Raw genomic sequence first — 13162 nt, forward strand, 5'->3', positions numbered from 1 at the left:
ACTACACGCAATGGCAAGCAGAGCCAGCACAAACTACATTTCCAAAAGTACCACAGGACTATTAAAAGATGTGCGGCCATCTTAGATCCTAAGGGGCAGATTTACGACTTCTGGCGCATCTCTGCTAATCAGCAGGGATGCGCCAGAAGAGTTGGGATGCATCTTCCCACCCGTGCGCCACCATCGATGCGCCGCATTTACAATGCGGTGCACCATGGCACACCGATGGGCAGATGCGTGTCGCATCCCCCGTCGGAAAGGCGGCGCATTACTGGAGGTGCGTCACAAGCGCGACGCAGCTCCAGCAAGGCTCGGGGGTGCCCTATCTTTAACATGCTGCTTCAATCCTTACGCCTGCTTCAAGCAGGCGCAGGGTTTTGACGCAGCATGGCCCTAAAAGTGGCTGAGTGAAATCTTGTAGATTTCACTCAGCCACTTTTAGGAGGCGTTCCTGCGCCGGAACGACCCCCCCCGCGCCGGAACGCCCACATGTGGCGCAGGGCTTTACAACGTGATGCATCTCCCAGAGGCATCATGTTGTAAATACCCCGCAGCATGGCGTTGGCTTTGCGCCGCCGTTGCATCACAAAAGTGACGGAACGGCGGCGTAAAAGAGGCGCAAGGGGCTTGTGAATCTGCCCCATAGAGTTTAAGTGTGACTTAGTTCCTGCAGCTGAAACCTTATTGCCGGGAGATTGAAATTCATTGCTCTGCCATCAGGAGTTATCAAGGACTTGTTGATTTCAGATAAGTATTCTGGATAACACTTGCGATCAAGGATTGAGAGTTCAATTTGCATATTATTGCTGCGGTCATTCTTTCAAAGATTCCGAACTCTCATAGTACTGGACTCATCCTTCTTAGGACCATGAACCCTACTGTACTTCCTCACAAAAGAAGCGAGTGAATCCCAACTTGGTACACGCTTTGTTATAATACTTTAATTGTGTATGGTATTACTGTGTTGCCAGGCTGGGGAAGCGAATACATATGGTCAGGAAAGAAAGCACCGCACAAGAGCGCATTGATTATGTGACATTATGTGACAGCTCAAGACATCCCTGTCTTGAGCTATCAAGACAGGGATGAGTATTATGATTCAGGTTACTGTGTGCATTTGTTTTTTTTACAAAGGTTTATTCTATATTTCAACTCTAGTAGAAGACAGCTCATACCAACCATAGAGAGTAGGTTAGACAGATTGCCACAAGGTATGCCATACGCGATCGTAGAAAACAGTGAAGAATAAGGTAATTGAGAAAATACTAAAACAATTATTTCTTGTTCTAGAATCCATAGAACGTGTCATGAGTGATGTAATAGGTCCGGTTATAAGCAGCGCATGGCAAGGTCCTGAGTTATTGTTACTTCAGTTAACTAGAACTTGTGAATTTCAGTATTTATTTTTTAGTTTAAAATGTTATGTTGAAACTGACAGTTTCACATAAACATAAAGACACTCTCACAACATAGCTGGTAGCTTACCTTACACAGTAGGGCAAGCTCTACACTGGGAGGGCTGTAGGCAGCTGCCTTAGAGCAGCACCTCAAGAGGGGCCCAGGTTGAATCAAGCTGACCCTCCTGCTAGTGGAGAGGGCGAGCGTTTGAAAGAAAGACTGAAAGAGTCAGAAAGTAGGCAGGTCCCCACCCGCCGGTTAAACACGCCCTCTCACCACTCCTTCTGCTCCAGTGTGGAGTGGTTGTTTCTTTAATATGAACATCAGAAATCCAGAAACCAGGTTATGGACATTATTTCAATTTATTGAATAACTGGTGTAAGAACTCTTTTTTATTAAAATCGTTTAGATCCTAGAAGTGAGATATTTACAAAGATGCTGTAACATAACGAAAGTAGTTTCCCCCATGTCATCCGAACATCCGTACCTTCGCGGCCATGATTTACAAATGGTTATCGTACTACGTCATAAAATTCAGCTTTATTGTCAAGTCTTTATTTTCATATTAAAGTGACCTCACATTCTAGTCTGATCATCAAGCAAAGAGGCTCTGGGATATGAGATAAAACTGCTGCCGAGAGTCAAAAGGTAACAGACTAACAGAAGAGTGACAAGGAGCGGCGAAGATGATGAGGAAGAAAAGGAAGGTAAATGTAAATGTGTTTGTATTTATATAGCACATTCTACCCAGAGATCTCATACCGCTGTGGAACCCTTCCTGGCTTTCCTGTGAGATGCCCACTCCTGGGCACCCCAAGGTGAAGGCCAGGCATCCAAGCGCTGCGGGGGCGGTTGTGGAGATTAAGCAAGCTATTGCCCAGAGTTGCAGAGTGGGACCCATGATTAGACTAGGCACCGAGGCGAGAATTATCAGGTCCGGGGAGATTGAGTCCAAGACCCCCTAGGCGGGAATTGAACCCTGGTCCCGGGCCAGACCTCTGCATCAGGGTCTGCCGCTCTAACCACTGAGCCACTCTTCTCCAAGGTGTGAGAAAGATATGGGGAACTGGAACGAGAGAGGGAAGAGGAGAGAGCAGAGAGAGAGAGACAGTCTGAGGGAGAGGGAAAGAGGAGAAAAATAGAATGAGAAAAAACAGGAAGACAGAGACAACAAGAAAAAGAGTACATGAGAGAGGGGGAGCCGGAGTGACTGCAGACAGGCAAAGAAGACAAAAAAAAGGAGAATCACAGAAAGCAAGAGCACGAGTGGAAAAGACAGAGACAGACAGAGAGAGCGAGTGAAAGAGAACCGCGGCGAAAGAGACACAGAGAGACAAGAGTGGAAAAAGAACCAGGTAAAGATATACAGGCGCGGGGGAATGGGAGAGAAATGGAGTAGAACAGAAATAGAAAGGAAACTGATTTCAAAGAGAGGTGAGGGAGTGAAAAGAATATAAACAGGGAAATGGGAGAAAATATGGCATTAATATTGGGTTCTGGTAGAAAGAGAAAAAAAAGAGAAAACCAGAGATTACTTTTGTCTTTGCCAATGACAGATCAGACAGAAAGAGACACCTGTTGATACTAAATGCTATCTTAAAAATAAATTACAATCCTTCTTTAGTACTTAAATACGCTTCTTGTCCCTAGTCTATTTACAGCTGAAATTCTAAGTAGCAGAGGTGCCTAAAATAAAGAACTGTGCTCTGAGAGGGGAAAGAGCAGTGTGTTTTGTTCGGAGAACGACAGCTTACAGAGCACGAGACCCACAAAAGGAATTATAAATAAGCTTCTAGGTTATTTAGTGCAGTGTTAGAACATACAGCATGGGCCGTCCACGGCTCCTAGGTACCAAAAAATATATAACACAAGACAGTGACTTTCCTTCTCCCCCCCACTCCACTTGGTCAGGTCTTGGGGCAGAAGGGTAGAGTGCTGGGAAGGTTGGGGGTACGTGGACGGGTGCCCTGAGCCCCTACGAACATCAACAATCAGTTAGCTGGCTGGAAAATCCGCAGTAAAACTATCAAATCTTCAGTTGAAATGTCTTGTTACTTCATCTGTGGCTAGAACTGTATTTTTAAAAACCTAATTCCAATAAAATAATATGACTTAAGCTACAAGAACAACAATTTTAGTAAATTAGAAGTCTGGCCTGTTTTGCAGAAGTCTGCCATCTGCCACAGTGCGCATTTAGCGCCAGCCCGCTGCACTGATGCAATGCGCGGTTAATGGCAAGGGAACAGGTCTTTAAGCTGCACCTGAACTCAAGTCCTAGGTGTCACCTGTGTGGATGGGACAGTGCTTGACTGATGCACCTTAAAAAAAAGGACAACCTGATTCTGCAACATTGTTTTTTTAAATGATTGGACAATCTCTGGTCCAAATTTTCTTCCGAGAAAACGTGCTGTTAATTAGAAGTGTTTGGCTGTCAAAACAATATCTGCACAGGCAGCATGTGTGCAAAGAAACTGGAAAACTTCATGACAGGTGCGCGGCAGTGAAACATAAGTAGGCTTGGAATGGAGCCGGTCACATGTCAGGGTAATATGTGAAACATGAACAATAGAATTTCCATCAAGGTTTAGCAGAATCATTCCTAGAACATCAGACCAGTTCAACCATGAGCCAACATCGCCTTGCTGACGGTTCCACCTCTCCAGTAATCCTGGGTTGCCCACTGTACTGGTGTGGTACAAGACTCCGCAAATATGGCAGTCACAGACCAGCCGAAAAGGCAGTTCTGTCTACAGCTTAGACCAATCTCGCCTGGAAACTTGTGTTTTCAACTATTAACTTGGCACATCTTTAAAAACATCTGAAGTAGGAAGCAGCCGCGCTGCTGCACAGTCCCGAGCTCAGCTTGGTCCAGCGACAGTAAGATGAAAAAAGACTTCCTTTATCAAAGTTCAATTTCCTAAAGAAAGTAAAACCTGTAAAAAAATATATATATATTCTTTAAAACTGAAGGGCAGCAGTTGCATTCAAGCAGGCTCCGCCTTCACAAATGCCCATAGTTTTCGGAGTCTGTCTCCTTCCAATAGACAACATCACACAGTGCGCGATTTTATGAAAATCGACCCAAGAGTTTGAGACAATTTTTTTGACTATGGTGCCATTATGACTGAAGCCTTGCGGTGGTGAAGTTGTTGCAAGAATACAACAGGAATATGGCAGACATAACTTCACACTTTTGAAGAGCCAGGCAGTTCGGGCTTGTCTAAAAAGGGTGAGTTTTGCCATTAATCTAACAGCATCGTCCGTCTGGCCAGCTTATATCTGGTCACAAATCTGTGACTTTGTTCTCAACAGCGGCCGCAATCTGCTGCAGTCGGTAGCCAAGCTGCATCTTCTGCGCTGTGGGATCTTCTTCCAGGGCGGTAATGATCTGGAAAAGGAAATTGATATACATTAGGTTTGTGCCAAGTGATATCTGCCTAACTATTCCCCAGAAAGAGTTCATTATCTTGCTAGTTCTAATGGCTGGACGATAAAGTCCGTCGTCCCAGTCAATGCCCTGCACCGCACTGCAGTGGTCCTCGAAGACCGCACACAACTAGAGAATGAACAATCCAAAAGCACTTCCTACTGTCCTCCTTCACACCACCTCACACTGAGCCTTAACCCAAGTTAAACAAACGTTGTATGCAACCCCTGAAACAATGTGACAGACAGACTGAAACTTCCATCCTCAGGAAACCTCAGAACAGTGAGGAAAGGACCCTCTGCCCACAGAACAGCTGCCATCGATCAACTCACCAACACGTCACATATCTAAACTCAACGAGCTGCAGCTTGTCAACTCTTAGACATTTGCTAGATGGGCATGGTCATGCTAACTCCTGTTTGCTTCCATAGAATAAAGTCGTTTTCACAAAGAGTTTAAAATGTTCGGTGTCGAACATGGGTGAGTATGTAATAAGCCTCCCTTGTACCACTGACATGACCTCCATCAGGCTTGGCTCATCTGTGCCGTCTTCATATTCATGGTCTTTCCTGTTTTTACTCTTTCTAAAACTATGTCTGTTAGCTTAGTAGCATCACCAGGAGGATAGCATGTGACTCTAGAACAGATCTGAAACTGCAAACTACTGTTACATTTAAGCCTTTTTCTGTTGAAGTGTGAATCTGCTTTGGATTAAACATAAAAGCATAGTTACAAGCTGGAAATCCTCCGCAAACATTAGATAAGGACCACAATTTACAGTAATTTACAGCCAGTCACTACTTAAGCGTTACCTGCTCTACATAGATGTCTTGCTTTGAGTCTGAAGGAAAGAAGAAATTCTTGGCTAGTGCGTGAATACACTTTTGGTTTTCTTTGTTGCCGTTTTCCAACTTGTGTGCAACATACCTGTGCTGCGTGCGTGATCCTATCCACCATTTTGTTTGAATGATCAAAAGAAACAGAGAACGGCTGACCTAACCAGAGATATCAATTGATATCCTGAAATCTCTGGTCCCATCAAAGCAATACATTAATACTCTTAACACTTGTCGATTCCTTTTTACAGTATCTTGGAGGCTTTTGAAAAATAAAAGCAATTTAACTTTATTTGTGTGAAAAGATGGAGGAATCTTAGAAATAAGAATAGGATGTTTCCACAGTACTGCTATTTCGTGAAACAATTAGGGATGTATCTTCTAACTCCTTCACGTTTATTGATTAGGAAATCAGTACAGAAGTCAGCACTTAGACCAGAGGTTCTCGGGGTGCTCTGTGAAAGGGCACATCTGCGGTTGATGCAGGTGGCCGGCCCCTGGTTTATAGTCCGTATGCTTGAGAGCCCTTTCAACTTCATGTTGGTCACAATCAATATATCCGTGAGAAGCACATTCAGATCAGTCCTTCGGGATGCCACCAGCATCGCCGGCGCTGAGGGTGTTCTCATCCTCCGACCACACTATGCACTTGTGGTACTGGTGGAAAGCAAAGGTAAATGTCTTGTGCAGCTGATCACTAGTGCTTTCCCTCAGACCCATGCTGTGGGAGTCTGGGGGCAAAGCCATGGCATTTTTGTGTTCTCTTCTGGAAATAAAATCTATCTTGGTGTCCCTTACTCACAAATTTTTTGATCTCAGATGTTGGTATATCCCATAAGATATAATGGGATTTATATTTCGGTAGACAGGATATCCATCAGCGCTGCCACGGAGTAAGTCATCCAGCGAGATCTAAACCAGGCACATCCCTTGTATGCAGGATGGTTTTGTATTCCCGCTGCCTGTCCTGATGTGCATGTTATGACCTCTAAATACTTGAGGTCTTGCATCTCGTGACTTTCTTAATCACCGTGAGGAAGCTTTCCCACCTCTTCACGTGAAACACAGAGGTTCTGGTTCGGAGCTCATTGGCACATCTTCCTTTCTGAAAATAACTATGGGGTAAACCAACCGTAAACATTTCTAAGGCAGGTGATGTTCCTGTCCTGCCAAGATATGATTTCCCACATGTGGGATTACGATGCACAAGCGAGGCCTTTGCTTTACCGTTGCCTGCAGCAGACACTTCATTTCTCTGTGGCCTGATGGGGCTACCTGGGGCCCACATCATCAAAGCCAAATAGTTCTCACAATGTATCAAGCTCTTCAAAGGTCCAAGCCTTGCTGTTCTCAAGCCCTGTTGATAAGTTAAAGGAGTGAAGAGCACGTCCCTTGATCCCACATCTGCCCGTTTACTCTGGTCATGCAGGCTGGGCAGTGCTGTGAGACCCCTCGTGAGAGGCTCGCTCTCACCTGGACACTGCCCACTCTAGTACTGAGTGTTGAATAGTGTGGGGTGGTTCTTTTTTCAATCAATCAATCAATCATGATTTATAAAGTTAAGCAAATCCCCTGTCAGAGGCTCATTGCGCTGGAGTTACTAGCTGCTTCACGGAGAAAGCAGTGAAAAACTAGACAAAAGCAGGAGAAAGCACTCAGAAAAGCGTTGGAGAAAGCACTAAAAAAAATGAGGCGAAGGTACATGGGGAGGAAAGGAAGCAGTAAAACATGGGGCCAAAAGCAGAAGAAAGCACACAGAAACACGGGGAGGAAGCAGAGCGGTGCAGCAACACAGGAGAGCTGGGCCTTTTTTCCACTGATATCTTCCACAAACAGTGTTTTATTGCCCTGATGGTGCCTTTATACATTTTAGTTTGTCTATCTTTATACAGTGCACTCTAATTTCAAAAGTGGGGTAGTGACTGCATTGAAAAAAACAAGACCATTGCTTAGGAATATTCCCCTCAATGTGGTGAAAGGCTTACATAAAACATGTACTACATAAATGGGTGTCTGCCTTTAAAATGGAGCACTCACCTTAATAGAGAATTGACATGTTAATTTAGGAGTGGAGGATGTCTACACTTCAGTTTGCATACAAAACGCTGTCGGAGGAGAAAGTGCTGAAGATGACCAACAGAAATAACAAGCACTGGCGTTGCCAATAGGTCTCGCCGTAGGAAAGTTGGAGCTATTGGTTTTGTGAGTGGCGTTGTGTGTGTGAGTGGCGTTGCGTGTGTGAGTGGCGTTGCATGTGTGAGTGGCGTTGCGTGTGTGAGTGGCGTTGCGTGTGTGAGTGGCGTTGCGTGTGTGAGTGGGTTTGCGTGTGTGAGTGGCGTTGCGTGTGTGAGTGGCATTGCGTGTGTGAGTGGCATTGCGTGTGTGAGTGGCGTAGTGTGTGTGAGTGGCGTAGTGTGTGTGAGTGGCGTTGCGTGGGTGAGTGGCGTTGCGTGTGTGAGTGGCGTTGCGTGTGTGAGTGGCATTGCGTGGGTGAGTTGTGTTGCGTGTGTGAGTGGTGTTGCTTGGGTGAGTGGCGTTGCGTGGATGAGTGGCGTTGCGTGGATGAGTGGGGTTGCGTGGATGGGTATGAGTGGGGTTGCGTGGATGAGTATGAGTGGGGTTGCGTGGATGAGTGGCGTTGCGTGGTTGAGTGTGGTGTTGCGTGGATGATAGTGGGCTTGCGTGGGTGTGAGTGGCGTTGTGTGTCTGTAAGTGTTGCTGTGTGGGTGAAAGTGGCACAGAGCCTTTGATGTGACATTTCAGGTGCAGGGCATGAGATTGATGCAAGGAGCAGGCATGGGAAACAAAACCTTCCTGATGTGAGAGACGATAACGGGTGCATATGCATAGGAGGAGAATACAGGTATATGGCATGTGAAGATATCAGGTGGAAAGATTGGGTAGGGAAGATAATAGGTTCAGGGCTTGCAAGGCATGAGTAGAGTAAAGCATGACAAAATGGTGCAAGGCATGAAAAGAAACTAATGCCAGGTGTGGAAATTGAGGAGTAAAAATAACGATACGGCATGAGATGCCCAGCAAGAGAATATAAAATGTGTGCCAAATTCAGGTGGCATGGGTAGGTAATGTAGTTCAAGCAACTGTGATATAAGTGACATCACAGGCTTTGGTGTGCAAGGCTAGCGAAGGGCCGTCACTGATGTAAGGCTTAGGAAGAGAACATAAAACGTTGAAAACGAGGACAGCGAAGAAGATAGCTGTCTGACCATAGCTGATCCGAAAGTAGCCTTGTTTGCTATGATTACAAGTGCAAAGAATGTCCAGAGAAGGTAGGGAGTGCAAGGCATGATACAGGAAATTATGTGTGCCTTAAACCATGGTAATGTAGGCAAACTGATACAAGTTGATCGGCCGGGAAGCGGCCAGGAAACACAAGTACGGCCGGCCACATAATTAGGGGAGGAGAAGCCGCACAGCACACGCTGGGAGAAGCCCTTTGATGTGCTGTGCAGCCGCGATGCGCGCTCTGTGCTGGGGGAGGGGGGAGGGCCATTAGGAACAGGAACAGATGGCCATGAAAGTGTATGGGCCAAATGCGCGTGCCTGTACGTGCACTCGAAGAAAACGCCACGGAAAAAAGCGGTGGTTTGACTATCCGATGGAGCACATGAATTCTCCCCCATTTCCCATTGCGTCATTGTTTTGTTTCAAATATTTACGCACAAACAAGAACCAAAAAAAAAAAACGAGGTCATTGAAACCAAAGCGGTCATTCGTCTGCAGGTGATCAGATGACTCAAGGGATATGTTTTTCATTTGTGGCTCTTTTTGACTGTTATTCAAAGAGACTGGCTTTTTCTGTGCAGTTGGCTCGGCGCTTCGTACATCTGCAGTTCAGAACAAGAACAAGTCGGGTTGGGGCGGGAGAGTGAGAGAGTGGGAGGGAAGAGCTGGAAAAGCCCAGGCTCGGCAGTGCAGCATGGCTGTGATTGCGTGGAGAGAGAGGGGAGGTGCTGGTGTGGGAGGGGGAGGCTGTGATTGCGTGGAGAGAGAGGGGAGGTGCTGGTGTGGGAGGGGGGAGGTGCTGGTGTGGGAGGGGGAGGCTGTGATTGCGTGGAAAGAGAGGGGAGGTGCTGGTGTGGGAGGGGGGAGGTGCTGGTGTGGGAGGGGGAGGCTGTGATTGCGTGGAGAGAAAGGGGAGGTGCTGGTGTGGGAGGGGGGAGTTGCTGGTGTGGGAGGAGTGCTGCTAGGGGAGGAGAAGCCTGATGCCGGATGGGGGCGGGAGAGGCTGGGCTTGCATGCGATGCGCGTGCATGTTCACGTGAACTTCATGAAAACCGCGGGGCTGAAAGCCCTTTGGTTTGACTTGTGTTTTGCCGACATGAATTCTCGCTCCGCTCGATGCGCTTGCGCACATCGATAGGTCGCGAGACCTAAAAATGACTAACATCTGTGGTAGAAAGATTTAAATTCCAAACCAGATGTTTATGACCATAAAGAGGTGGGAAACCACAGAACGTCTGTGCCATCAAAGATGAATCTGCTGTCCCTTCCACGGCTCTCCCCATCCCTGGCTTACCTATCTTTCGTCTATTGATCTGTGCTTAGCAGAGACCTTCCTAGCCCCCCATGGACACCCTTAGCTATGAATCGCTGCTGAGCTCACCCACTTACCTGGTCATAATACTTATTGATGTACTTGTACAGCTCGTGAAGCGCTACAAGGTAGTTCAGTTCACCTGAGTAATTCTGTAAGAATAAAAACAGAGGGTTTTGTTAGATTTCTGCGTTTTAATCTCACTTCCATGCAGGCGTATCAACATCAATCTCTGCCTGGTCTCAGCCGCACTCTGTGTTGGTTGCGTGACACAATTGTGCTGTATGTATGCCTGGGCATCAAAAGAATCCCCTACCATATACAGAATACAACAGAATTCCAAGGCCTATGCCAAACATTGGGCAAAGTGCCTCAGTTTGCACCGCTGAACACCCTTAACTCTGTGCATCCTGCCTAAACTGGGACAGTGTGCCCAATTAGGCACCAAAATGTCAGCGCAGGCGTGAACTCCCAAAGGTTGCCCTCTTCACACTGATTAGCATTTAGCCAATTTATTTTTAGTTTTGCATAAGCTGTGCATACTTTGTGTCTCAACTGTGCCACTTTTGTAAACACGTATCTGTAGCACCGATTGTGAACACTGATGCTTTCGATGCATGAGGAAAGGGGTGAATCTCCTGACAAAGGTTCCTGGCACAGTGATGGCATGCATTATGGGAGACCAGGCTGAAAGCTGTGGCAGTGCCCACAGCTGTGAGTGAAGAGTTTACATACCCTGGACAGCTCGGCTAATGCAGAGTTCATGTCTTGGTCACTTGCGGAGATGGTCTGTCGAATGTCTGCATAGTACCTGCAAAAATTGAATCACATGTTTATGCCATTGCTGAGACTCCAGACTTGTTGCACCTCTGTGCTGCGATGTGGTCCAGATCTTACCTTTCCACCATTTGCTTGTACCGAGGGATGTCTCTGGCATAAAGCAGCTTGTTGATAGGAGAATCCTGAAAAATAAAGATTCATATACACTTCAGGAATAGTAACATCAGAGTGAATTGTGTTTCAGGGAAACAAGTGGTGACACAATATCCCTCTGGTGTGGAGTACACGGAACACTGTCAGAAGGGAGGTTGGCGACTCCCAGCCTGTGTACGTTGCCCAAGTCCACACCTACCATTCACACTACAACCTCTGGTAGACTTCACTGCTATCTTTGCTCCCACACGGATCACCCTTCACTGTGCCAGGATTCTGAACCATGCATTGATTTTTCTGTTGCTCGCAGATCGATTACCTGGATTTCCAAAGAGACCGCTACACCTGGGGTTCTCTAAATGTTGGAACAGTACTTCTAAAACAAGAGATTACAACATGGGTCTACAGAGGAGAGATTCCAGAGTGTGCTTAAGAAATACTATTTCACAGAGCGTTTACTGAAAAGGGATCTGCCGAGGGACAGTGGGGGCTGGCAGGGTACGGCAAAGGCAAGGCAGGGGAGGGGGAGTGCGGGGAGCCAACATTTTATTTTTTAAACACATTAACCTTTTTCTGCCTGCCTGCCTGTCGTCTCTCCCCATTGGTCCCTTCAGTCACCTTCGCTTGCGTAGCCGAAGGAAGCAGGAAGCACACAGGCTCCCTCCCCATAGCCAATCACCATACTAACAATTCAGCGTTGTGATTGGTCTGAGCACTGTGGATCGGCGCTCAGGCAGGGGCTTACAGGCTTTGCATGTTTCTTACCAGGCCATGTAAAGCAAGCCTTGTGGGGAAGATGCAAAGTGTGCGCGAGTGTTTGGCCGGCTAAAGAGGGCCGGCCAAGAAGTCATGCGCACTTGGAGTGGGCAAACCACTCCTCCCACGTACCCTTAGCCACGCCATAACCCAGCCCATAGTGAAAAATAAAATGATGATAACCAGGTTGTTATCATTTTCTATTCCCGCTGCACTGCTCTTAAAGCAGTGGGGCGACGCTCCTTTGCCTTCACGGTGGAGCCAACACTGCCAAGGGATGTTCCTTTCGCAGAGTTGCTGCCCTTGGCTACAGGAGCTCAGTCCTGCAAGCACAGCTCCACAAGACTCACGTGGGGCGTCTCCCCAAGACCAGAGTCCTCTGAACTCCGCCTCTCTCAGACGACCTCCTCAACTCAGCCGGGACTCGTCCATCCCTCGCATCAGCTCTAGGAACGGAGGGAGGGAGGGGGGTCTGCCTTAGGTAAGGTTCCCGTCCAGGACCTACTACTACGGTTATTATGCAGTCTGCTCCGTACATGGAAGACATCCATAGACGTCAATTCACCAACCCTTTGACCCCAATGACATCAAAGGAAGTGACGTCACATGAAATTTGACCCGGATACCATCACAGAAAGGGCCAACACTAGTGTTGTTTTAAAAAAATATACAATACGTTGAATATTAATAAAATAGCAAGAAAGGTACTAACAATGATAACATCTAGTTTATTTAACCCCTCTTACATTAACTAGGGAACTGCTATATGCCTTGGGTTGTGTGTATTGGTGCCACATCGCGCTCCAAAAAGAATCCACAGGTCTCCTCACAGCAATATTCCAATTACAGTTTATTGAAAAAATGCAACCCAAAAATGACATCGATCCCAAAGCTTTACGGAGAGCAGCGTCTCCTTGATCATATATATATTACTGTGCATATAGCTGTGGCTCATTCATAATAAATTAGATTACCAAAGCAGCAAGGTGAGTGTTTCAGAAATGAAAAAACCTTTAGCTTTACTAGCCGAATGAAGGGTACTCATGGTTTTGGCCTCACAGAGTCGGACTCGTGTGCAAACAGCTTTAACAAAGAGGTCCAAAATCTTTCCTACATGAAATGCCATTGTGCCTAAATGTCCATGTTATTAGCAACTGTAGCGCCTCGTTGCCTAAGCACTATTAGATTGTTTGGGTTTGTATTCCACATCTGGAGTCAATTGGGACATATTCATTTTCGCTTTTCTACAAGGTA

The 13162-nt window shown here is 46.5% G+C and overlaps 1 protein-coding gene across 1 annotated transcript in view; it reads right to left on the bottom strand.

Moving 5' to 3' along the window:
• Window positions 1-1772: 1772 nt before the first annotated feature.
• The window catches only part of PLXNB1 (plexin B1), a 328917-nt gene continuing 317527 nt past the window's right edge, over window positions 1773-13162 (bottom strand). The window contains exons 35-38 of the mRNA XM_086939394.1: window positions 11117-11181; window positions 10955-11030; window positions 10297-10371; window positions 1773-4786 (exon numbers count right to left, since the gene is read on the bottom strand). Coding sequence (XP_086795520.1) covers window positions 4682-4786; window positions 10297-10371; window positions 10955-11030; window positions 11117-11181 — 321 coding nt within the window. The 3' untranslated portion in view covers window positions 1773-4681. The remainder of the gene's footprint in view (window positions 4787-10296; window positions 10372-10954; window positions 11031-11116; window positions 11182-13162) is intronic.

This window comes from Lissotriton vulgaris, chromosome 9 (genome assembly GCF_964263255.1).
Source record: "Lissotriton vulgaris chromosome 9, aLisVul1.2, whole genome shotgun sequence".
Taxonomy (NCBI): domain Eukaryota; kingdom Metazoa; phylum Chordata; class Amphibia; order Caudata; family Salamandridae; genus Lissotriton; species Lissotriton vulgaris.